Raw genomic sequence first — 26,235 nt, forward strand, 5'->3', positions numbered from 1 at the left:
GTTAATAACACGTCAGATAAAAACTCTGCTCTGTGCCCAAACGGTTTAAGAGTCACCGGAGCCGGGCCGGATCCGGTATGAGGATCTGAGCTTAACTCACCTGCACATAAACCCACCATAGCACCACTAACTTCCCAATTACTTGATCTTATTTAATTATTTGCTTGCCATCTATGCTCAGTGTTGCATCCACTGAAAAAGGCTACTGCTTGATTATATATTTTCAAACATTTCATGTGAATTTATTGGTGTCATGTCAATTTAATATTTAAGAAGCGCTAGAAATTATTGAATTGGCTTCAAATTGAGACACTTAAACCCCTCAAACACTAAAGATTGAGGGCTGCTGTCCTCAGAGGATTTTTTTTTAAAGGCTGAATAACCTAATTAAGTAAAAATCTTCAAAATTGTTCCATAAAGCTGATTCGGGCTGATGAATTATTAAAAAAAAGAAAAATATTTTGCTTGTCCAACAAGCTACTCCATCATGGTGACGGTGTCCTTTCTTTTATGTGCCTCTGGTGTGCATACGTTTTCAATGTCTTTGCCTTTTTCTTTATAGGCTGTTAATGACTTTCAGACGTAATGCACAAATTCCGAATCCTTAAATAACACAAAAATACAGATCCAGCTTGTTGTGATGCAGCAATTACAGCTAAAATTATGTTAAATCCATTGTCATTTGAGTAAATGTTGACTTTAAACGTATTTAAAAGAAAAAAAAATCAAAATCAGCTGAGGATGTTGAAGAAATGGAACAAATCTCAACCGTGACCACTAGGTGTCTCCCTACACCACCCCAGCACTCCTGCTCTCGTGTTGATGAGGAAAAAAACAGGCTGTTGATGCATTCACTTGATGTAGATTAAAACTGCGCTCACATCATCGATGAACTCGGTTACTTCTGTTGTTCAAGTTATGTTTGCGAAATGTGTGTGTGGGCTACGGAGAAATCCGAGCTGACGTCCTGTCTTTCAGGTCAAACTTAGGTGGACGTTTCTCCTTGGTACCAGCAGATGGCGCCATATCCAAGCAAATCTAATCAGATTAAACGAACCCTAACTTGGACTCAGCTCCTGTCTGTCTGCCAGTAATTATGTCAGCTGATCGGAGAGAAAAATGAAAGCTGGTGTTCCGTGTTGATTTCGTTCCACAGTTTGTTTGTGTTTTTTCTCTCTCTCTCCCAAGAACAAAGCAAATGTCATATTTTTTTGGGAGGGGAGTAAGGGGACTTTTTTCTAAGATGACTGTCCACATTTTTGCTTTTTAAAGACAGCGCAGGGTACGTATTTGGTTAGCGGAGGGAAATCCGCGTCTTACTGGCACGCTGCAAAGCCGTGACGCAATCCACGCTCCGCTGCTGCAACACAATAAAATATGAATCGCCAGTGCGCCGACGGTCCGACTGCTCCGTAAGAATCATTCAAGGAAGGTGAGGAGGGGGGTGTGGCGCCAACCAACCCACCCGTTTACCAAAACAATACACGCCCCATGGCCCTTGCATGTGGAGCGTTTAATAAAGCCGGAACCAGGAGCCAGGTGTGATTAGCCAACCTTCAGCGGCTCAGCGCCCTCCGTCTCCTCTCCTCTGCAGGCTGCGGGGAGGTGAAGAAGGCGCTCCGAGCGGGGAATCTCATCGCATTACGCAGATTCGGGTCCTCGATGCTGAGCAACGCAGCAGACTGAGGATGGGGATGCGATAAGCGGAAGGTAAGACTGATCACACGCAAAGCAAACAATCAATAAATAAATAAACAAATGGGGAGAGGACCTTTAAATAGACCCGAATTACAGGAGGAGAGAAATCAACAAGGATGTTGTCCTCCTTTCTGCACCAGCCTCGCTGTTTCTGGATGCCACAGTGCTGTCCAGCATCATGAAAGATGTTTCTGTGCCTGCACAGTGCAAGCCATGGACTGTCTTTTTATTTTAGCTCTGTGGCGTGGGGCCGAATAATTCACGGCTGCCACAGAGAAGGGGTTTATTCTTGGAAGTGTCACTGGTGAACTCGGTGAGCTCCTCATTACCCATGCAGCCCACTGTGAGCTGCTCAGGTTGGTTATAAGGGCTGCTGATGCTGCTGCTCAGTCCTGTCGTCTCCTCTGGGTTCCCCTCTGAGCAGCAGGCCACAGAATCACAGCCACTGGACAGATCAGCGGTGGGTTCATTCTACAGGTCTGGAGAGAGAGAGAGAGAGAGAGAGAGAGAGGACTTCTTCCACAAGTGTGATTAATTGCAACAAAATGTTAAAATATTTAATCTGTCTATCTTTGTGAAATTTCTCAGTTTTTTTCATTACATTTTTTTCCTCAAGGAATTTTTTTTTTTTCAGTATAGTTTTGCATTTACCTCCATCATGCTTCCCATAAACTCTCCCCAGTTTCCCTGTCCTGTAAAGACAAGTATATCCACTGCATGATGCTGCCACCACTGTGCTTCACTGTGGGGATTGTGTTGGTGACATTTAGTTGTTTTTCGTCAGAATAAAATAGGTTTCTTGAATACCACCATTTGAAATGGTTAATGTCTTTTGATGGTGCCAAGTGCTCTCTCAGATCAAGTTAGTTAAATCTTGATTTCCATTGGATAATCAGGAACCAATCGGTGGCAAGCCTTATTAAGCTTTTGAAGCACCCCTTGTTTAAATTGCTTTAGACATAGAAATGTGCTCTGCCCTGTTACAGTGGATGTGGCGTCTAAAGAGATTAAACTCCAGCCTCTTTGGAATAGGAAGCAAGACGGGGACTTAAACCACAACAGGAAACCAAGCTATGAATTCCTTAAAATAAGTAAATAAATAAAAAAGGACTGAAGTTCTGTGACATGACCTCAAATGAACCATTTGAGCTGAAAACCGTTGAATGTGGCTGAAACCTTAATGCAAATATTCACTCTAGTTTTCTGACTGTTGACATGCTTAAAACTGCAAACAGAAATAGTTTTAAGGGAATTATATTTATTATAGAAAGTACTTCAAATGGTTCCCTAGTGAAGATAAGTCTCCCTCAGTACATCTGGGCATTTCTGTAAAACAATATTTTCATTTAGGATTAAAATTAAGATTTCTGGTTATTCTGATCTTTTTATTGTTAGATTTTAAACCACTTAGGATTAGCTATATATGTTTGTTTTTTTTTTTCACTCTTTCTCTTTATATTTTCCTTTCAGTCAGTCAGGCCTTCTTGTGATCTTTCAAAGTGGATTGCTGTTGGTTCAAGCTTTCTGGTTGAAACTTGATCAGGATGCGTCAAGAGAAGAAGCATCCTAAATGTACAGGGTTAGATGTAACTCGTTGTTTCAGATCCAAACGTCTTTTTAATCCCCTTCACAGCAAATGAGGATTGAGAGTAATTACAGTTATCTCAGACAGATGGATCACACTGCCACTAATATATTTTAATTATGTAATTTCCTGCCCTCGAGTAACAAATTTAGCAGATTATCTTTTTTTTTTTTCCCTTCTCTTTCTCTCTGTGTGTGCAGGCTCATTCCCACTCTGATCTGTGGCCAGGCTGTCGGTGCAGATTGTGTCTCTCAAGAGGAGAGTGAATGCCTCTAAAACGCCAAGGTAAAAACACGACACACTCGCGCTTTCCTCCTTTAACCTGGAGCGTTCGTGTGTTGGTTGGTGGTGATGTGGGAAACGATTCACGGCCCTGACCAGCCTCGCTTTTCCTCACTTTAATCTTCTCCGTCTTAACTTCTCCTCCTCCGTCGCTCCGTGTTTCCACGCTGCGTCGCGTTTCTGGATGAAGAACAAGTTGACGGGGGAACAGCGTTTCCTGTATTTGATGGGATAAACTGCTGTAAGGGTAGAAGCAAACAGTGGCGTCTGGACCGCTTGAATAAGCTATTGTTGTTGGTTGAATAAGGGCTTCGGCGACGGCAGGTTGTGGCCTCTGTAACCCAGGAGATTCTGGGAAATGTGTCCAGTTAAAACAGAAATGACACTGAAGCTGATTGGACTTGCCTGTGTTTATACCATGTCTGTGTTTACGGGCTTCTGTGATGCGGGCAGTGAGCGTTTCATCTTTAGCTGCAGCTCATATGCTGTTAAATTCATCCTCAGGGTGTTTGGCAAGCTGTCTCTTAGTCATCAGTCAGCCCTACGCTCCATCCACCTCGTCTTTAAAGCCACGTGTCGGGGCTGGAATATTTCATGTTTGCTGCCGTGGTGTTGAATTTGAAGTTTACCGGTGCAGATTTATGTCTCCTGTTTGACTGTAGCACATTGTGGAAAAAGACGAGAAATGGTTTGAATGCAGTTCTTGGAAACGGTTCTCTAAAGACAATTGTAATGTCTGTGCATTTTCCTTATTCACATAAAGGCTGTCTACAACTTTACACATTTTACTACATTACAGCCACAAGCTTCAGTTTCTTATACAGGTATCGATAGAGTATGGTTAAACTTAGTTGGACTGGATGGAGAGCAAATCTGAAATATTGCCATAGATTTTCAGTTGGATTAATGTCTGGACTTTGACTAGGTCACCCCAACAAAATGAATGTGATGTGGTTTGCAAGTCTGACCGGAGGTTTTGGAATATTGTCCTGCCATAAGGTGAAACTTTGCCCATATCTTTTTTTTTTTAGCCTCCATCAAGTTTTCTTCCACCGTTGCCCTGCACATGCCACCGTGTTTCACTGTGGAGATGGTGGGTTAAGGGTGAATGTTAGATGCGTTTTGTGAACGGTGCCTAAGTTGTGATGTTTAGGCAGCTCTTAAGTCAACCTTATATTTGATGCACATCCTTTCTTGCCATTGACATTGTGATACACAAAACCTCAGATAAACTAAGTAAGCAGTGCTTGAAAGCTGAACAAAAGCTAAAAAGGCGCCACACATACTAACATGCTTAACCTTTTGGTGTTTTTCCTGACACATCCATCTCGCTGAGCTCCAACATGTTGAGGCCTCTTGAACGCTACTCTAAATAATCCTGTCCTTGAACAGTCAGTCAGATGGTCTTGTCTTTCAACTCAATTTGATACACCCAATTTGACTTAGGGGTCTCAAAATAAATATGTCTGAGCTGCGAAGGAGAAGAAATAACACCAGCTTTTGAAGGAGTCCTAACATTTGCTGCATATCATGCAACCTGTCAGAATGCAGCTACATTGGGAGTTTTGCTCTGCAGCTGCTAAATATCACATGTCCCCTCCGTCACACATATATCTACGCTCTGATGTTAAACACAGCGGACAGTCTTATTTCCTTTTTTTTTTTTTTTTTTTTTTTTTTTTAAATCTTGCTGAAAAGAAACTGTCGTGCAACACAGTTTTGCCACGGATGAATGCATGAGTGGATGTATACACAGAGCATGCAGCTTATGGCACTCTCACTGTCGAAATGAAGCTGCTTGTGGGGTATCCGTCAGCGCTTGACACAGTGACAGCCCACGAGTTTCAATGGTGCCACAGCTGCTACTTTGGTGCTAATACACATATAGAGCCGAGGACTGCTCTTTGCCAGGATAAATCGTTCTGAGCCATGACGTATAAATAATCCGCTTCTACTTTCAGAGGATCTTTAGCAGCTGGAAGACAAAGCTGTTAAGCATAAGACTGTTGTTAATGGGAAACTTAAAAGGAAGCAGTTAGGGGCTGGAGCTTCCCTCCTGTTGCGACTATCGCAGCCAACAGGAAGTTCCAGCATCAGATAGAAACGAGGAAGTTCGCTCGATCGTGCACAAATATTTGATCCACACACAAAACACAACCTTTAGGGATAAAGTTTCATGAGGCCTGGCTCAAGAGTACAGAAGTGCACGCTTTCGGTTCTTTCATAATTTTCCTTACGTAACACTGATGAGGTCTGGTATCTTTGAAAAGTTACTGTTTGAGAAAGATATCTTTGCATCTGTGTTGTGTCATCTACTCTGCTGGGGAACTAAACGCCCAGGGTTAGCATGAATTATTTCACCATTCATGTTTAACGGTTTTAGTTGCTCAAGAGTAAGGGCTCGCTTTGTTGTATTTTAAAAAATAATAATTTTATAATAAACCTGATAAGTTTCATTGCTCATCCTCACACAGGACTTCACTTTAAATAATCTACAGGTTGCTTTATCAACCTTTTATTGAAGCTTGTATGTGGGCCATTGTTGTGTCCAAATTTTCTGTGTGAAACCTGAGCTCATTTCTACTTGGGGCTTGACTTTGCTCCGAAATACTTGACATTTTCCAGGTGTAGTCTTCGAGAGAAGACAGTTGCATTTCTGCTTATGCAGATGTTGCAGTTGTGTTGGTAATTTTTAAGCCTTAACCTTCAGCAGGCAAAGAACTTGCTCAGAGTGGCAGGGATGAAAGTTACCTCCACATCTGGGATCACGGCTCTTAACAGAAATATTTATTAGACGACTACTAAAACTGTCTGCCCTCATTTTCTTAATCTGAAATCTCATTTTCTGTGCTACAAAGCCTCAGTTGAAGCACCATCCTTCACTTGTTGGTGGACTAAAGACCAAAACATATTTAACTATTCTTATCATTCTGTAAATCCTCACACGTTTGATGTTTTCCCGTTTTTCTTTTTTCCTTCTTCGTTCCTCTGTGTGTTGTGTAATTGGATGGATTATATCTAAAACCAAAACCCTGAAGCTGTTTGGGTTTCATCAGCAGCAGTTACACAGATTATAAATTTCTTAATGCCGTCGAATGTTTGTATGTTTTGATCTCTAAACTGTCAAACTGGGTTATGTGGCGCGGAGCGTCAATATCCAATGCAAATCTTTTGCTTGGCGTGAAATCCTCTTGGCGCCTCTTGAGCAAATAAGCTCCTCCTAATGATGAAAATCAGCACCTTTTCATCTCAGTGTTTACAGGCAAGACTGTAGTGAAGAGTGGGAGTCGTCTGGAGAAAGTGCGTCCCAAATTGACTGAAATGATGTAAAAAAAATTCCTTTCTCCCTCTCTCTCTTCCTTCCATCCATCTCGTCTAAGATCGAGGATTTGTTTTGCAATCCAAACATGTTTGAAAAACGCACACTGTGTGTCTTTCGCTGCAGATCTTCTTCTAACTCTCGTTTCATAAAGTGAGGAGAACAGAACAAAAGGAGGGCAGAGCGATAAGTGCAGACGCAGATAAAGAGCTTCACTGTTGGCTTGGCAACCACCCGATCATGTGCATCGTGATGTTTGAGGTGATGACGACGGTAGATTCTCGGCTGGAGAGGAAGGAAAACTGGCTTGATCCTGCAGAGTACTGTCAGTGCTCTTCATCTCTGTTTAATTGTTTTTCTTTTTTGGTTGTTGTTTTTTATTGTTGTCCTGCTGGAGCTTCATGACTCAAAGCATGGATGCTGACCGTCAAAGGCCTCCTTTGAGGCCTGATGAAGCCCATCGTACCGAACCCAGATTTAGGATTGTGTCAGGATTGGTTTCTGTGTTTCCTCCCATGTGGGAAGGGTTCACTGCAGGCAGTGTATTTTCACAAATAAAACTCCCTAAATAAAGTTCAGGAAACTAAGTGCCCTCCCAAGTCATGTAATCACTAATCACTCTGTGAAGGCCTCAGAGGTTTGTTAGACAACATCAACAAACATGATTATGAAGATGAAAGATTACAGCTGACGGGTCAGGGAAATAAAAATGCTGAGCAATTTAAGACAAGGTCACTAATGGCAACTTCACTAATATTACTTTTATGGACGGGCTAGTTGCAAGAAGAAAACTATGTTGAAAGAAATCCATCATAGTTCTTTTCTCAGGTTTATCACAAAACATGTTGAGGTCACACCAAGCATGTAGAAGAAGGTGCTCTTGTTAAATGAGACTATAATTTAATTTAATTTTTTTTTTTTGGCCAGCTCTCTAAATGCTTTGTGTGACCAAAAACAGACAACTACTAAATATGGCCATGACCACCAGTAAGCATGGCGGTGGCGGCATTATGCTGTGGGGAGGCAGGGAAAGGTGGATTGGAAGATGAATAGAGCTACATAGCTGCCATAGATAAAATCCCACAGTATCTCACTAGAAGTTCACCAGGTAAACATCACTAAACTTAGAACAAAAGATATAATTACATAGTGTAACTCAGAGGATGGTTATGTGTAATTATGGCCTAGCCAAAGTTCAGACTTGAATCCAATTGAAAATCTGTGTCAAGACTTGATTTATATTTATGTTCATACATATGGAAGAAACATGATCCAAAAACACTTCCACCTGTAATTGCAGCAACAGGTTGCTTTACAAAGTGCTGACTCATGGGAGGTTGAATACAAACGCATGCCACACTTTTCAGATTTTACTTTGTAAAAACAAACAAACAAACAAAAAACAAAAAGAAAAGATTCTTTTCACTTCACAATTATGCATTTTCTTCCCTGTGTTGGTGCATAGCATCAAATCTAAACACAATTCATTGAAGTTTGTGGTTGTAATGAAAAATGTGGGTTTACAAAACACTGTACATGTTTTTGCTACCCAATTATACCAGTTTAACCAGAATTATGACACTTTAATCTTGAGCTTGAGGCCATCTGTGTTGCTTACTCTTAAAATAGTTGAGAATCCCCTCTAGAAAAACATCTTCATAAAGTTAAAGTCTCATCGTGTGCTTTTTGTGTGTGTGTGTTCGTTCTCTGAGTGCCGGCCGCCGTTTCTATTGTGTTGAAAATATTTTCAGAAACAATCGATATTTGTAGCCTTTTTCATGGTTTAATGTTCAGTCATTTTTGGTATTGATCAATCTGTAAAAGTTGATTTGCTTTCTGAATGAGGATATTTGATCACTAAGCAATGAAAAGCCTTTTTCTATTAACATTTTGTCTCCTGTAGTGAGACCTTTGTGTGGGCATGGAGGTGTCAGGAGATCAGCAGCCACTCTAAGCTATTTTTAAGCCCTGCAGAGTTTGTATAGATGGGCAGCATAATAAAAAGTTTGACTCTCTTCTTCTTTTTCACTTCCTGTGGCTGGCACGTTGCCGTTGTCATTGTTCTCTTGACTTTTCCACCTTTGTCTCGTTACCCTTTTTTTGTGCAGGTGCATAGAATGTTGTGTCATTATTACTTCCCTTTTGTCCGGTTGTTTCCCAGCCTGTTTTCTTTTTCACGTGTTCTTTGATTCGTTCAGATTTTGGTGATTTCTGTTCCAGACCAAACGGACAGAAGAGTCATGCAAGATTGAGAAAGTTGTTGCTATCGAGCAAAACATTTTGCATCTCCATTTTTGTTTCTTTTTTGTTTTTACACCTTTTAAATCTGCCTGCGGTTCCATCAATAAAGCTCAAAACAATATAATTGTTTATCACAGTAACTTCTGGGACAATTTGTTATTGTGACATGCTTACCTCCACCTATATGCAGTGAGAGTGAATATTCATGAGGTTACAACCTTTAAGACAAGTTTATTATGTATAAACATCTTTGACTCTGCAGGCTTCATTTAACATTAAAAGTAAAACTTCGTCAGTAGAGCACTGATTCAAAACACAGCAGAAAATGTGCAACCGATTGATGGATTAGTTTTTTAGTTTTTCTTGCGTACGTCTCCATCGAAGAGAGACTAACATTAGGTCCATATAAAACCAGACATGCTGCTTTTCTCAGGTCCAGTGTACTGATTTGGTTTATTTAACAATAAAGGATAAAATTAACAGACTGCTTTATAGGAAAGGCTCCAAGTCACACCACTGAGGAGCTCATTTCTTTTTGGTGCACAGAATGGCTGGACAAACGATAAGACAGGGTTGCTCAAGTCCAGTCCCCAAGAGCTAAAAATCCTGCATTATTACTATTATTATTATTATTATTATTATTCGTCTTCTTCTTCTTCTTCTTCTTCTTCGTCTTCTTCTGCTTCTTCTTCTGCTTCTTCTTCTATTTTTATGGTGGTTGGCAAACAACTTACAGTGCGTTACTGCCGTCTTAAGTATGGATCAGATGTTTTATTTACTATATTCTTCCCAAAATACCCGTTCTTCTTAAAACTATATCCCGAGATGACTTTTAACTTATTTAAGTTTCTAATTAACACATTTCTTTCATGAATATACTTATTTCATTCCAATATACTGTTTCTTTTTGCCCACAATAATTACAACAACATGTTATCCTGCCACTTTTAGGTGCATTCCTGCTTTAAAATAACTGAGTCAAAAGCCTGAATTCCCTCCCCAGCAGTAGCCCAGCTCTGCAGAGGCCTGGTTACGAGCCATTCATTTGATGCAGGTGTGTTAAATAAGGGATACAGTACATGGAAGTAGCAGGTTGGTAGGACTGGACTTGGGCAACCCTGCTATAGAAAATACATTTCCATTTCTGCTTTAGAAAGCAGCCCATTCTCTTCACTAGACTAGTAGTTATTATGTTTTGAATTTGTTTTTAGCAGTGATGTTGGAATGGATATTATATAGAGATATTTTCTGGGTTACTTTACAAAGCTTTATTTCCTCCTTTTCAATTTTTTTTTTCCTTGAACCCAAGTGTCTCATATCCTCCTGACTACCAGTAGTTAGTTACTCTATAAAAGGAAGTCGCCTTCCTTTTAGAGTCTTTCAGTCTCGTATATCATTCTTCTACCTTGCTGCTTTAACCTCCCTCCCTTTCTCTCTCGTCTCCCGGGTTCTGGCTTTAGCTGATTAGAATGGCCCTGCTTGCTTTGATTAATTGGATGAGCCTTGTCTCACTGCCAGTCTCCTCTCCTCTCTGCTGCTCTCCAATTGTCTCCTTCTCATCCACAGGCAGCTAAAACAAACATAAAGCTTTTAATGAAAGTGGTGCTTTGAAAACACGGGCTAACTAAAGCTGCGGGTGAGCCAGCAAACGTAAAGAGTATTTTTTTTTTTCTAATGATGATTGTGGCCTTTATAGAAGTACTTTTAGCCTGTATGTCATATTTAAAGAGAAGATGTCATATAAACTACAAAATATGTAGTCTTAAATTAATAGACAGTTAAAAAAAATAAAAAAATCAGCAAAAACATTGAGGCCCATGCTGTAAATTGTTTTCATCCACTTTCTTAAAGGGATATTTTCTCATCAGAACCCTGTATTTACATTGATTCAGTGGGCAAAGCTGTGCCTCATTTGTCTTTTCACTGCGCCCTGCTGAACTTGACTCCAGGAAAGCTTGAAACCGTCGTTCTCTGCTCACCCTGTCAACCTTCTCCGTGTTTCAAATTGTCCCTCAGGCGTCAGACACCACAACAACCACCTCCATCTCTGTGGCCCTGTCTTCCAGCCCATTTGTCTCCTCTGTCTATTCCCCTGTCCTTTATTTGCACACATCTTTGCCTCTCTTGTTTCTCTCTCTCTCTCTGTCATTGCTTTTCCCCTTGTCTTTCTTAGAATTTCTCTTCAGAGGTTTGTCCATGAAAGGTCTTCTGATGACTCCTCAAACCCCCCTTGGCCTTTTCTTGGCCAATCTTCCCTTTCCTTGTTTTCATTCTGACTGATCTGCCCCTAGCAAAGCCATACCAAAATAAAAACACGCACATACAGAAAACCCCATTGTACCACAACAGAGTTGAAAGGTTGACTGGGAAAGTCAAATGCTCTGTTATTTCACCCAGGCAAAATGATGCGGTGCCAACCAGACAGCCCCCATGGGGTGCTGAGGCTTTCTCCGAAATGGAGGCAATCACAAGAGCTAACTGCTATGTTGTTGTGCTCCGTCCCTCCCCCTTCTTCCATTACGAACCATTTCTATCTTCAATCCAAAAGCCTGAAAGCCACAGGCTGTTTGCAGCGTGTGTGTCTCTTTGTGCACATGTATAATGTTAACCAAGGTTGATGGACTCTATATAACGTGGGAGAATAAATGGGCGTAATAAAATAGCATGAACAGACTGCTTCATTTTGCAGATTAATCGCATGACAAATGACTTTGTTCCAACTGCACTCAGAGTATTTAGTAAATACTTTTTTACTGTTGTAAAGAATTGTAAAAAAAGAATTGATAGAAAGTAAAGAATTGATTATATTTTTAAAAACTTACTTGAACTACTGAAGCCTTCCAGCCAGCAGCGGAGTTTGTACAGGGGTCCGCAAAACTCAGCTTTTATTTTGACGTTCCACTTCCGCTTATTGGCAAGCTAATTTGCATTACAGCTAAATGAACCTAAATATTTTATGAGCTAAATATTTAGCTTGAAAATTAAATGTTTAATTTGGAAAATATTTAGATATTACATTTAGTTTTAAAGTAATATTTAGCTCAGACCTAAACTTTTAGTTTGAAACTAAACATTAAGCTTCCTAGCTAAATATTTAATTTGAAAGCTAAATATTTAGCTTGTGAATTATGAAGAACATGTAAAAAATATGACTTTGAAAAATTAACTCCTGCATTTTTTATTTTTTTGACAGTTTAAATAAACCAAAATTATTGCTGTTAATTTCTTTGTACTGTGTGACCTTACATACAACACCCCATACAGAGCCAGCCTGCCAGCTTCATCTTTACATAATGAGGGCTAATGGGTCGGGGAACACGGACATACTTGTCCAGTCCACTCATATTAGGATGAAGAGAGCTCGAGGACTTTTCTCTAGGGATCTTACCACATCCACCATAACTTCTAAATGCTCCTTACTTTTATTCATTTTTGAAGTTGTTTTTTGTGCTCAACAATTGCTATCTCCCTATGTCTCTTCCAGGCTGTGAGCCCTGTGGAGGGTGATGATGAGCAGCCAGGGCAACAGCAGAAAGGGAAGTGGCCAGCATGCTGACACTCCTCCTCTACGTCATGCACCAGGACCCAAGTTGCAGGTGCAGCGCTCCCACTCTCGTGACACCATCACCATCCACTTCTCCGCTCTGGGAAAGGAGGAGGAGGATGAGGAAGAGGAACTCTATGGGTTATCTGTTGAATGTGCTGCTGCTAAATCTGTTCTCGATGGTGCTGCGGGACCCCAAAGCCAAAGCACAGGCACTGATGGCCAATCTGTTGCCAAAGGCTTGGACGCAAAAGAGGAGCTAGGGCTGGAGTCCGTTGATGTGGAGACCTTCTCTGGATCTCTAATGCCTGTTTCAGCTGCCATCCTTCCTGCGCAGCCATTGGACTCGCATCCACACACGCCCTCTCTTGCAATGACTGTTAACCCTGTTTCAACTCACTCCCACCTGAGCTCCACTTCTCCTGCCAGCTCCTCCTGGGCATCCGATCGACCAGCCCAACCCCCTTTGATTAGTTCCACTTCTTCTTCCCCTTGTAAGTCTGCAGCCCTTTCCTCTTCCAAGCCTTTTCTCAGCCTTGTTAGATCTTTGTCAAATGATGTCGACTCTCGAGAAACTGCTCCTGTAATTGCTACTGTCGTACCCCCACATGCCAGACACAGACACTTAATGAAATCTTTTGTTAAGTCCCTCTCCACGGACACTTCAAAGGGCGAACATCACGAAGGGCCTCTTCAGCACCATTCTCACCACCAGCAAACGCAGCCAACCCACCGCACTCCGCCTCGCAACATGCAGCTTTTCAAGCAGTTCTCCCAGCCTCGTTTGTCTTCCTGCCCTGTCGCGGTCACTCAAGCAGGCGGAGACTCCAAAACAGCACCTTCTTCGCCTATTATGTCCCCTGATGGGAGATCTTTCTTTAAGGTCCAGGAGGTGGAGGCCAGGATAGAAGACACCAAGAGGCGGTTGTCAGAGGTGATGTCAGATCCCTTGCAGCTTTTTAGTAAGATTATTGGGGATGAGTCGAGTGTGGGGCCTGCTGGGAGTGCAGCTCATCGGGGCAAGTCGCTCTCCTCCAGTGCGTCGGAGCTCAGTGGCGTGACTGCGGTAAATGGACATACAGAAGCTAACAACAACTATAGCATCAAAGAAGAGGGGGCTGAAGAGGAGGAGACTCCTACGGAAAAGGGCCCCGACTCGTCTTTTTTCTCTTTCCCATCACTGTCTCTTGCACCAGCTCTCACCCAGGCCTCGTCATCTACTCTCCACAGGTCTCCCTCTCTCACCCTGGGACGCTGCTCCATGTCAGCCCTGGTCGCTCGACAGGAAGATGAGGACTTCTGTGAACTGTACAGCGAGGACTTTGAGCTGTGTACAGATACTGAGACACCAGATGGTGAACGATCCATATCTCAGCAGCCTCATACTGGTAGCACTGGTTTGGGTAGTGAACTGGATGCAGAAGATGAAGGACTGGTGGAAGAAATGGAGAATGTGCCTGTGACTGGCCTCATCTTCTTAACACAGTTGTTGTATTTGTACTTAGTCCTTCCAGTGCCTCCATGTGTATGTTCTGTGTTACATGGGATAGTAGTTGGGTTCATGCTGGCCCTGCTGGTCCTTTGGCTGTCTGCTCCTCGATGCTCCTCATCAGGGACCAGAACAAGGAGATGGAGGAAAGACCAGCGAAATGTTCCCCAGCTGGATGTGAAAGAACCAGGAATATTCAAGGTGAGAGTCAAACAAAGCACCACAGAGTCAGATAGGGGCAACAAAATAACCAAAGGGACATCGTATGAAAAATGAAAATGTGCTTTGAAGGATTTATCTAGGCAGGGATTTTAGAAGATCGTCTTGTCTCTGTTTTGAGTGTAACTACAAAGGAAGTCGAGTTTTACCAACAAATACCCATTCACTGACATCTATGTACAATCCCAGCAGCACTTCAAGGCAGTTTTAGGATAAAATCTTGCTGCGTAAGCTTTCAGATGTTTGCATAGCTAAACTCAGGTCTGTTTAGTTGAAAAATTATTTCAACTGTGGATAAACATTATTTTACCAGTAATGACTCCTGCTGTCCCAAAGAGTTTGTTCAGTGCAGCACATTTGAATTAATCCTTGTGCTATCATTTCAATTCTTGGTTTAATTGGATGTTGATCTACAGTTTCTGCGCATTTGGTATGGCGATTGCCCACAGAATCCATAGCAGGATTAACGGCAATTCCTGAGAAGCTCAATTTTTTTATTTTTACGCTCCATTTACTTTCCCTTGCCATTGTCTCGCAAAAGTACCAACATCCCTTCTGATATTTGAAATAAATGAGGTTTGCGTCATATCTCTTTTTTTTTATTTTATTCTTAGTGGTAATCTAAGAATCAAATTGTTTCCAACCTCATAAAAGTGACAATAAAATATTGTTATAGGAGCATCACTGCAATTATTTTTATATTCTTAGTCAAACTCATTGAACTCTGCAGAGAGTACGTGGAGAAATGCTTAGTTCTTCGAGAAACTAAGCATTTCTCCACGTACTTGTTGCAAAGGAGAGTCTGGTGGCTAAAGGGCACAGCTGTTCCAAAACAGGAGCTCTGTGGATATGTTAAACATGATGCCTGATGATAGAGCCGACGGCGATCAGAATAGAGAAGCAGCAGCAGAAGGAATAAAGTTTCCCTTTTATTTTTCTTCTAACCCTAAGCTAAACTATTATGACAATATTTTTATATTATGTGGCATAAAAAAAATCTGTTCTGATTTTGTAGCAGGGAATTCATGTCTTTCTGTTTCCAATATCGGTTGTTATGGCAACCTTCTCGTGCTGTAACCTGCAGGGCTGGATGAATGAGATCCAGAGCTACGACCCAGAGATGTACCACGCCACCTTGACCCACTCTGTTTACGTCCGCTTGGAGGGTTCTGTTCTGCGTCTTTCCAAGCCCAACAGGAACATCTCCCGCCGTGCCGCACACAACGAGCCTAAACCTGACGTCACCTACATTAGTCAGAAGATCTACGATCTGACCGACAGCAGGGTGAGGTGCTTATGGCGTATGCTATTCATTGAAATAGGTTTTATTTTATTTTTTTAATGATTGAAAGCATGAGTCTGCATGCAAGAAGGCATGAAATATTTATTGCCAATTTGTTTCTGTGTTGGATTACATTCAAAAGTGAAAACATTAGTCATTAGTTGACGATGACCCAGATAATCCTACAGAAACCTTAATTTAATATAAATATCACACGGGGACATAAAAAGACCCAGTTCATCCTGGGAACGTTACCTATATGCAAAAACTTGAGACTATAAAGAATGGGCATTCAACTGCCCAAAAAAAAACTTAAACCTGTATGTTTAAATCATTTCACTCCTGACTCAACAGATCTACCTGATGCCCCAGAGTTTGGCTAGGAAGAGGGTTTGGAACAAGAAGTATCCCATTTGCATTGAACTGGCCAAACAGGAGGACTTCATGTCAAAAGCAGAGGGAGAAAGATCTGAAGCTGGGGACGAGAGAACCACTGGACTGTGTGAGAAGCTCGAACGAACAGACAAAGCTGAAAAAGCAGAAGTTTGCACTTCAGCAGAGGAGCAGAGAAGGCCGACCACCGGAGGAGGGGATCTGACAATCTACTTGTTTGGGAGGACTGGTCGGGAAAAGGAGGAATGGTTTCGGAGGTTTCTTCAGGCATCTCAGATGAAGTCGGAGGGGAGAGGTGGCAGCCTGTCTGGCATCTGCAAGAGTGGTGAGATGACTTCACGGTCACAGCTCTGGAGGTGTATGCATGACACGCACAGTGGAGTATTTTAGATTATCCATCTTTCTCCAAAGCACTCCCCGCTGTCAGAATCACCATTATTTTGAGCATGTAACTGCACTGCAATCAGATCTGTGTGTAAGCCTCAGCTTAGGGACTACCAATCCCCTGAACTGAGCGAACAGCAGAGTGTGAATGGGTCAGCAGGATTACATGCACAGGGGAGTAGCATATTATAGCATTGGTTTCCTCAGTGAGATATAAGCCTTTAACGATAAGACTTCATACAAGAAGAAACATAGCGTTCCTGGGTCCAGTGATGTAAGCAGAACAAGCTGGAATCAATTACTGTAGATGATTTAAATACATGCTGTTTCTGGGGTAATATAAATAGATTATGCTAATATTGTGCTGCAGTGCATTGTGAATAAGGAATACAAAAGAGATGCTAATCAGTCAGGCTTTCTCACAATCTTTAAGAAATTAATGATGAATGAAGGACTAATTCTTCCTGATGCATAATTTGTATCACAGTTCTCTGCTTCCTATGTTTCCATTGACATTCCACTTTTTCCTTCCGCCTCTTCCAGCCTTCTTGTCCGCTCACAGCCGCAGTGGCAGCATCCAGTCGGGCGGAGGCCCGGAGGCTGACAGCAGGGGCAGCAGCAGGGGAAGCCAGGAGGAGCTGTCTCAGCCTCGGCACAGAGAGACCCCCGCCTCTCTCTCCGGTGGCTCAGCTGGGGGGATGAAGCAGAAGATGCTGTTGGACTATAACATCTACATGGCCAAATATGTTAACCCCCAGGCGCCGCCCGGAAGCCCGACGGCTCCCGACAGCCCTGGGCACACCCCTGAGAGCAGCCCTAAAGCTACCAAAAAGGTATGGTGGGTTCATGTGAAGATGAAAATGCCTAGTGAGAACATCTGCTCGGGGGCTGGTCACAAGTAGACCAGTGGGGTTCCGAGTGTGTCCAGCTTTTATAGTATTGATGTCCTGCTTTGACATTTTGCTCTAAATAAGTTAGAGTGAAATGCAGAGCTTTGCAAAACTCTTGACAACCCTTGAACTATTCCACATTTTCTGCACACCTAGAGTTGGAAATTCTGTCTCATCTTTTTTGCTCAAATTCAATCAGGTTTGGAGTTAGCTTGTAGATTGAAACTCTGAACAGCAGTTGTCCATGTCTTGCCATGGATTACAAAATGGTATTTAAGATTTGACTTTTACCAGGTCATTCTAATGCATTCTATAAACAAACCCATTTAATGGTGGCTCTGGTTGTATTTCAGGCTTATTATCCTCCTGGAAGGTGAATTTTTGACTCAGTTTTTGTTGTTTTGCAAAAAGTGTTTTTTGGGTAGTTTTATGGTTTATGGGCAATGTGGCTTCTCATCCAGGACATCACTGTTTGAAAACAGTACAAGCTCTCAAACAAAATTATGTTTAGCTGCACCCTGAACACATTCTTCTAGTGGCATGTTTTACAACCAAAGGGCACTTCTTTTGTTATGCTCAGTGTAAGCATTAAATATAACTATAAACCACTGATGAGAATGCCCACAGTAAAGAGAGAAGTAACAAAATGGTGTGACTGTTATCTATTTTTCTTTTTTGATTTTCAGTGTTAGTTCATCACCAAACAGTGTTTTGCAAAGAACCACTATAAAGTTTGATTTTGGTCACATCTGACCATTTTCTTCATGTTTCCACTTGGCAATATGTCAACAGGACTTATGTATTCTTTATCTATAAGTTTTAAACAATATACTACTACCATTGTTTCACATATTTTCTTGGAAACAAGTCACGGTAACATTTTCCATGAGCACGCTGGAAATGGAGGGTGGCAGGGTTATCAAAATGGTTAGCAGGGTCACTTCACTGCTCAAAGGTGCTGTCTGTTGCTGCTTGATGCCTTATGTTGTTTGTTATACATCCACATGGTATGTTTAACCCTTTCAAATTAAACCATATGGCCTTTATAGAGAGCTATCTGCCCTTTCACACACACAACATAGAGCGCCTGAGGCAGGGGGATCTACAGCAGAGAAGCAACAACAAACAAAGACATGATCAGATGCAGTTTGATAAGGTGGAGCTGGGTTGCATGCAGAAACTGCAGAGGTAGCCAGGCAGCCGAGTCTGGTACTGTCTCCTTGGAGGAGAATGATGATGTGCTGGCAACCTTGTGCTAACAAGACGAAAGCTGATGTGTGCATGTCCTTCAGTTACCCAGGAGTTCAGAGGAGGCTGCAGAGCCAGAGGCCTGGGTCAACGCCTTTCTGGGGAGGACATTCTGGGACTTCCTGCGAGAGAAGTACTGGGCCGACGTTGTCTCCAAAAAGATCCAAATGAAGCTCAGTAAAATCAGAGTGAGTCGTGCCACAAGTCTGCATAAATTACCCTAACAAGCAGAAGCAATTCATATGAAAACTCTACAAGCAATTGTGTGACTATAAATTGCGTTAATGTCTGGTTTCACCTCTTAATCTCCTAATTTGACCCCTGTATGCTTCAGCTGCCATATGTAATGAATGAGCTGACTTTGACGGAGCTGGATATGGGATTCTCAGTTCCTAAGATCCTCCGTGCCTCCAAACCCTCAGTGGACCACCAAGGTACGGGATATATTATTTTCGTGACTTCACTAAGTAGTTCGGACATGTGAGGAAGAAGAAACCGGACATGTGGGTTTTAAATTATTTATCTACTGTACACCTGAAAAGTGTGGCTTGCCTTTGTATTCTGCACACTAGAGATGATGTGTTATAGAACAACTTTTTTCTGCAATTTCCTGCAATTCTTTTTGTTGATGTTTCTACCTAACAGCTTAAGTCGTTCTTGCTTCTCTATAGGTTTTAGGTCTGGACTTTGACTGGGCCACTGTAACACAGGAATGTGCTTTGATCTAAACCATGCAATAGTTATTCCATGGTAGTTGTGACTTATTTAATTTTCAATATTCCCCTGTATTTGTGTCCATCCATCTTTACCAACCAACTCTGACCAACTTCCTGTCCCCGGTGGGGGAGTTTAGGAGGTGTTGTAACATGCCTCATCATGATACTACCACCACCATGTTTCAGCATATTGAGGGTGTGTTAAAGGTGTACTACAATGGTAGTTTGCCCCCACACATGGAACATCTTTTCATAGAACATCTTTCACACGTTTGCTGTGCACCGACATCATCACCATGACGTAATAAAACTACAAATGGCACTTCCTACATCTTTCAACAACTGTTTACTTCTTGTCTCTCTTATAAAAGCCAGGTTTTGTGTGACCAGTAGTTATCCCGTCAACAGATCTCATTACCTGTGCTGTAGCGCTCTGTATTTTCTGTAGAATAATCATGGGCCTCTTGGCTGCTTCTGTGATTAATGCTCTCTTTGCCTTGTCCATTAGTGTAGGTGGACAGCTATGGCTTGATAACTCTTTTCTTTTTCAGGAGCAGTCTTTTGTGAGATGTTTTGTGCTTGTGATATCATTGTATTACTTAGCCCTGCTTTAAACTTCTCCACAATTTTCCTACTGCCCTGTCTGCCGAGTCCCTTGGTCCTCAAGATGTTTGTTCACTGCTGTTCTACAAAAAAAAAAAAAAAAAAAAACTTCAGAGGCCTTCCAAGACGATCTGAATTTATGCTAATGTAAAATTACACTTGCGTCATCCTTCATTAACTAGTCTTAAACTGGCTGCATCAGGTCAGATGTAAGGATAAGAGAGTAAATGGGCTAGAATACATATTAGAAGTGTATTTGTGCACTCATATGTGTTGATTCTGCCTCACAAAATACAAATTGGAAACATTAAAATTTGTGATTGTAATGTGACAAAATGCAGAAAAGTTTAAGATTGAACATTTTATAATGCAATGTAGATATGTTGTTTTTCTTGACATTTAGGCTTTTTTTTTTTACACTTTTCATCTTAGTGGATTAAGACATCCTGCCTCCACTGCAGTCCTGCCTGTTTATGCACTGTGCAATATAAAGCCACAGTAATTAAACTTCACATCTTGGATCCCTTGATCCTTCACTGAAATGCTGACTCCTCCTTGCCACCCTTAGTCACAGTTATGAGCAAGAAATTGAGTTTTTAAGTACCAGGGCACACAGGATTGTTAGCAAATGTTAAAAATATTCTGGTTTTATTGAGCTCAGTTAAGAGAAGCAACATAAATGCTGACAGTGTAATCTGAATGACTTGCTTTCATCTAAACCTTATTTCTGCACTATCTGCAAGGCTGAGAAAACAAGCAAACAAAAAAAAAAACAGGAAGATTAGCTAAATAAAAATTTTTTACTTGCTGCAGAAATGAGGACTCATTGAGCAAGCAGCAGGTATTCAAATGTGCATTATTATCCCCCCACCTAACGATAAGCATAATGCCACAGAGCTGGCCTTTGTACTTTTTTTCTTAGGAATGGTCATTCTTCCCTTTATCTATTAAAGGCCTTTCAGAAATTACATATCAGAATCTCTCTTATTTTAATGAGTGACAACTGTAAAGCTTTCTGCATCTAGCAAACGCTTGATAGTTTTCTGTATTTTCCTTCACTCTCCTGCCAGGTCTTTGGTTTGATCTGGAAGTCTCCTATACAGGCTCCTTCCTCATGACACTAGAAACCAAGCTGAACCTGGTCCGCCTGGGGAAAGAAGGCGAAGGACTCGGGGATCATGGCAAAGAATGGTGAGAGTTTTGCTTACAATTTTAACTTTTAACTTTGAGACCCTGGCACATTCCAACCACTGATTTCAATGTGTTTTTTAAGAGAAGCATAATGCGAGATGCAACACATTTGTTTACGTTTACTCAATTTATGCAAAAAAAGGTCTGGAAACTTTTGCATTTACTTGCATTTGTCCTCCTTTAATAAAATTTTTTTGCAATCAATTGCATTCAGAAGACAGCCAAATGATTGAGACCCAGAGCTAATGTGTAATAAAGCTATTGCACATGAGCAACTATTATATGTACACTCTACAAATGTTGTCTTTATGGAAAAGTGACAAAAAGAAAGTTACTGTTGAAACCGCTATAGGAAGTCCAAGCCCTAAACAAACTGGATGCTAACTCAGCAGATCTGCACATAGGACCATATTAGCTATTATGTGTTTTTCACCGTTCCTACCTCTTTGGTGTTGACTCTTCATCCTCCTCCTCCTCCTCCTCCTCTCTCTACACTAATCCCCTCTTTCGGACGCCTACACTCATGGATTTGTCCAATGAATGGTGAGTTTGGGAATGGATGCCTTCAACTGCCTGTCAACAAAACAATATATTATTTTTGGTTTTTTGCACTGGACATTTTGGATTTTTACTTTGGATCAGTGGAGTTTTACCGCTAGGGATTTATTTTAGTTGCAGTTCATTAAACAGAAGTGGGTCATGCCCAAAGCTGTTTTGTGTGAAGCTATCATGGTCTGACCTTCAAACAGTCATTGTATGTTTGTGTTCCCGCGACAGGTCCAGGCCACGGACGTACTGTCTGGCCGACAGCGATGAGGAGTCATCCAGTGCTGGCTCATCAGATGAGGAGGATCCCCCTGAACTGCTCAGTGACAAACCCAATCTGCCTGCATCAGAGGGGTGAGCAAGTGTCTCTTTACGGGAGACATGGACACAAATCTGAATTAAAAACTGCTCAGATTTAAGTCAACAGTGATGTTTTAAAGCATTCCAGGTCCACTCACCCACTCATTCCCACAGGTTTGAAGGCTTGCTGCTGATTTAATGCATCACCTACTCCCCTCCCCATCACCATCGCGGGTGCTGAGTAGCAGGAGATGCTGTTATGAATAAATGATGAACCTGACTCACTCCTTTTCTAAATCTCCCCGCCCCCCCCCACCCCCCCTCCTTCGTCTTCTCTCTATCTATCTATCCTCTGCCCTTGTAGCTACGTAGGAGGCCACAGACCCAGCAAGATCATGCGCTTTGTGGACAAGATAGCCAAGTCCAAGTACTTCCAAAAGGCAACCGAGACCGAGTTTATCAAGAAGAAGATGGAGGAGGTGTCCAACACACCCCTCTTGCTCACTGTGGAGGTGCAAGAGTGCAGGGGGACGCTTGCTGTCAACATCCCACCTCCCCCTACGGACAGGATATGGTATGTTCAGGAGCATACCAAAAAAGGGACTATTGCGGGCTGGGATTGAGTGGGAGTCCTGGTTTAAGAGCATAACGGTGCGCCCTCTGCTGGACACCTGTAGGCATGCATACGTTCACAAAATATGAATGTTACTGTAACAACAACAGCATTGTTTTTGATCCAATTCAGTATTATGCACCACACTGTTAGTCACACAATCCCAATAAAATACATTAAGTATTTTATTGGGATTATATCAATGGATATGAAAAGTCAGTCAAAGATCTTGTAACCTAAATATTTTTAACAACTTGTGGCAAGAAAAATATGTCCTCTTGATCTTCAGGTATGGTTTTCGGAGTCCTCCCCATCTGGAGCTGAAAGCGCGACCCAAACTGGGCGAGAGAGAAGTCACTCTGGTTCATGTGACGGAGTGGATCGAGAAGAAGTTGGATCAGGAGTTCCAGGTAATCTAAACTCAAATTTCCAAGCTCAAGAGGCCAGTTGTTTAGTTCACAACGGTAAAAAGAACAGCTCCTGGGATGTTTATAAGGATTTAGATGAGGATTTCTTGCTTTCTAGAAGCATTTAAAAGCTGTCTCTGTCTGTCTTGACTCTTTACCAATAATCGCAGCCAGATTAATGATATGCCTGGTATGTGATTGCAAACTGCTAAGGGTCTCTGTTATGTTCACCACATGTTTACATTTACCTCTGCCTGACCCTTCTAGGGCTGTTATTATGTACAATCCCCTTCAATCAGGGCACCATAAAAATATAGCACTGTGCTGCACATGGTTGTCTGTTGTGGATGAGCATCTGTTTATATATGTATATATATAAACAAAAAATCTCTTAACTTTAATGCTCATTATGTTTTAGAGACAAAACGGGATTTGAAAATTCACTTTTCTTTTTGTTGGCTAACCATCTTTCGTCTCCTGCAGAAAATATTTGTGATGCCAAACATGGATGACATATGGCTACCCATAATGCACTCTGCCATGGATATGCGCTCAAATGCCAACTTGACTGTGACAAACGATGCCTTGAAGGATCCAGGGCCGGAAGAGTCTGAGCTCTCTGATGTGTGAGAGGTGTTCAAATGTAGGGCTGCAGGCATTTTATGACACAATGATACAGGATGCCCTAAACGTCTGTTGGAAACTAAAGGTGCAGCTGCAGCCCTGGCCAGCTTTACGGTTATTTTCTTTGTTTTTCAATGCTACTGTTTCAATAGATGGTTAACAGTAAAAAAAAAAAAAAAAAAATCATCCAAAAAAACTGAAAAGCAGGATGATGAGTTCTCTTATTTTTAAATGAAAGCAGGAGAATAGAAGGAGAATGTGACGCTGTTACCATCTGACTACACTTCTTCAGTATCCGTTCAGTTTGATGAAGCGGGGTTCATGGGTCAAGCTAAAATACAGCAACCTCCACAATTACTGGAATGTCAAGTAAACTGAGCAAAAACCTCACAATAATGCCATTTATCTATTACCACAGTTACATAATCCCATGCTGAAAACCTCCAGAAAAATCCAACCCTTAAGTTGAACGCATTTATTCGACAAGGCAAAAAAAACAAAAAATATCTCTCAAAAAAATTGGTGCTACAATTTTTGACACTTCCTTTAAAAAAGTAACTGACATTCTTTTCTTCACTTTACATTTTACTTTGAAAGGTTGATCACCATTTAGAAACATTTGGTAAGTGTGACGAGACTAATGGTTTCTCTGTAACCAGATATGACACAAAAGAATATATGTTTGAAGTGCTTTTCAAAATGGGAAAGACAAGAAAGCATCTCATTAAAGTATGTGACAGGAATGTGTTTATCTGTATAACTAAAGACATGCCAACTCTGCTTAATTTGTCAATATCTACAATGAGAGCAACATTAAAATTTTTGAGACAACAGTAAGTGTGACAGATGAGAATGGATGATGATGATCTTCCATTTCTTGCCACAGCACAGTGAGTAGGATTGGAAGGGAGGGAAAGAAAATGTCTTATCATGTACCAACCCCCTTCAACCAGGGCAACAAATGATGACATTTTGGGGTTACCAAGACTTTGTACCAACCGTAGACCCCACACAGATGTCAACCAGTTGTTTCAAAGGACTGCAGAGCAGAAGTTTTTTCTGTCCTGTCATAGTATACATAATTATGTGGAGTTATGTGCTTGGTCTAATAAGATTTTTTATTTATATTTTGCAAACACTTCATGAGGGTTTGACATGACACAAAAAATGAATATCTTAAAATGCATTTCATGCCCACTCTCATGCAAGAGGGTGGATATGTGACACTGTGGGTCTGTTTCCTTTCTACAGCCCATTGAAGCTGGAAATGCTAAGATATTTTCTATAGAAATCTGGAGTGCCCTGCCAGAAAACTAAAAATGGACTGTAAAGTTATAGGTGAAGATCAAGGTTGTGCAAATTGTTAATGGAAAAAAAGTAAAGAAGTGTTGCTCCCGCCTCCCAAGCAACGTACCCAAATTAAATGTTTTGTTTTTTTTCCAGAGAGATGTTGTGCTACTGCAATAAAAGGTGCCATTCTTTTTACATCCTTACCAGTAAATGTAGAGGATACTGTAACACAACAAAAAGCCATCCTGAGTCAGCAAGAGGAACCATATAACCTGTGATGTGTAGCTGTACCTAACATGATTGTTGGACAGTGTTAACTTTTTCTGTGAAGTTGCTAAATGATGAGTGTCTTATTGTTACCGTTATGAGGATTAGCTAGAACTGTGGCCACTGATGAAGACCAAGGGTAAAATATATTTTTTAAAAATCCCCGTTTTAGGAGTTTGCTTAGACCCAGTCATGCATCAAGCATACAGTGGATTGCAAAGGTGTAAGATTTTGCAATACAAAAAAATACTCCACCTTTTATGCTACGTTTATCCTGTACAATTTGGCTGAAAATCATTCAAATCTTTTGGGAGGTACTGGTTGTGTCCTCTATATGAACTTAAAAAATCTCCACACACCTTTGTAGGTGAACGTGTTGTGATCTGGTGAAACCTGAATTTTGAATTTAGGGCCTTGATTTCAAGGTGTTTGTTGGCAAAAACAACAAGCCATATAAACAAATTAACTACACAGTGATGCCAGTAATATGCTCTGGAGCTACTTTTTCTTCAGATAAAATTGCATTAGTTGTCTGGTTGGTTTCCCATACCAATAAATCAAAAGTTGCATAAAAAAGTACTAGTTTCAGGGTCTGCACACTTTTGCAACCAAGTTATTGCACTTTTCTTTAAATGGCTAATTTTCCCCAGAGTCATTAGTTTGTTTCAGTGAAACTGCACATAACATCACGCTGAAGGTGGAAAAAGTTTGGAGATGATTCTTTTTTTGTTTTTAGATCACAAATCCCAACAGGGGCATGAACATTCTTAGATCCACCGCACTTTTCATACCATTCTTTTATCAGTAAACCACATTGCTGCCTGGTGCATTTATGCAAATTAATCCAGGGTTTATAAATGGTTCCATAGTAGACAGGTGGTCCATTAAAATCCATCATGGCAACCATGCTGCCATACAGCATGTGTGCTTTGTACTATGGAACAGACATTCGAGCTAAAATGGGCTGGTTGTAGGAAATGAGGCAAACAAAATGGCTCAACCTCTGCTGGTATCTTGAATGTATAAATAAAAGGAACTCCTCAGCTCTCCCAGGAAACACTTTCACTGAAAATGTGTTTCTGAGCAACATGTTTAAAGCTACAT

The 26,235-nt window shown here is 41.3% G+C and overlaps 1 protein-coding gene across 5 annotated transcripts; it reads left to right on the plus strand.

The window, feature by feature from the left end:
• Positions 1 to 1,078: 1,078 nt before the first annotated feature.
• tex2 (testis expressed 2) lies at positions 1,079 to 25,829 on the plus strand. 5 transcript variants are annotated; one of them, XM_015048345.1, is made up of 14 exons: positions 1,079 to 1,710; positions 2,685 to 2,789; positions 3,484 to 3,568; positions 12,610 to 14,359; positions 15,462 to 15,662; positions 16,014 to 16,377; positions 16,980 to 17,269; positions 18,619 to 18,762; positions 18,909 to 19,008; positions 20,964 to 21,084; positions 21,862 to 21,984; positions 22,295 to 22,504; positions 22,833 to 22,953; positions 23,434 to 25,829. In XM_015048345.1, the coding sequence occupies exons 4-14, from the start codon at positions 12,632 to 12,634 to the stop codon at positions 23,578 to 23,580; spliced, it is 3,549 nt and encodes a 1,182-aa protein (XP_014903831.1). In that variant the 5' UTR covers positions 1,079 to 1,710; positions 2,685 to 2,789; positions 3,484 to 3,568; positions 12,610 to 12,631; the 3' UTR covers positions 23,581 to 25,829. The 5 variants fall into 5 exon arrangements, with proteins under 5 accessions (XP_014903831.1, XP_014903823.1, XP_014903815.1 ...); XM_015048337.1 differs by lacking the exon at positions 2,685 to 2,789 and having other exon boundaries at positions 1,079 to 1,432; positions 1,595 to 1,710; XM_015048329.1 differs by lacking the exon at positions 2,685 to 2,789.
• The last annotated feature ends 406 nt before the right edge of the window (positions 25,830 to 26,235 follow it).

This window comes from Poecilia latipinna, unplaced genomic scaffold (assembly GCF_001443285.1).
Source record: "Poecilia latipinna isolate Pla-1442-1.1 unplaced genomic scaffold, P_latipinna-1.0 Scaffold42, whole genome shotgun sequence".
NCBI lineage: Eukaryota > Metazoa > Chordata > Actinopteri > Cyprinodontiformes > Poeciliidae > Poecilia > Poecilia latipinna.

Coding starts and splice junctions, on each gene's coding strand:
- tex2 (XM_015048345.1), top strand. CDS start 12,632: ATGATGAGCAGCCAGGGCAACAGCAGAAAGGGAAGTGGCCAGCATGCT. Junction 14,360..15,461: donor AAGAACCAGGAATATTCAAG/GTGAGAGTCAAA, acceptor TGTAACCTGCAG/GGCTGGATGAATGAGATCCA. Junction 16,378..16,979: donor GTCTGGCATCTGCAAGAGTG/GTGAGATGACTT, acceptor CGCCTCTTCCAG/CCTTCTTGTCCGCTCACAGC.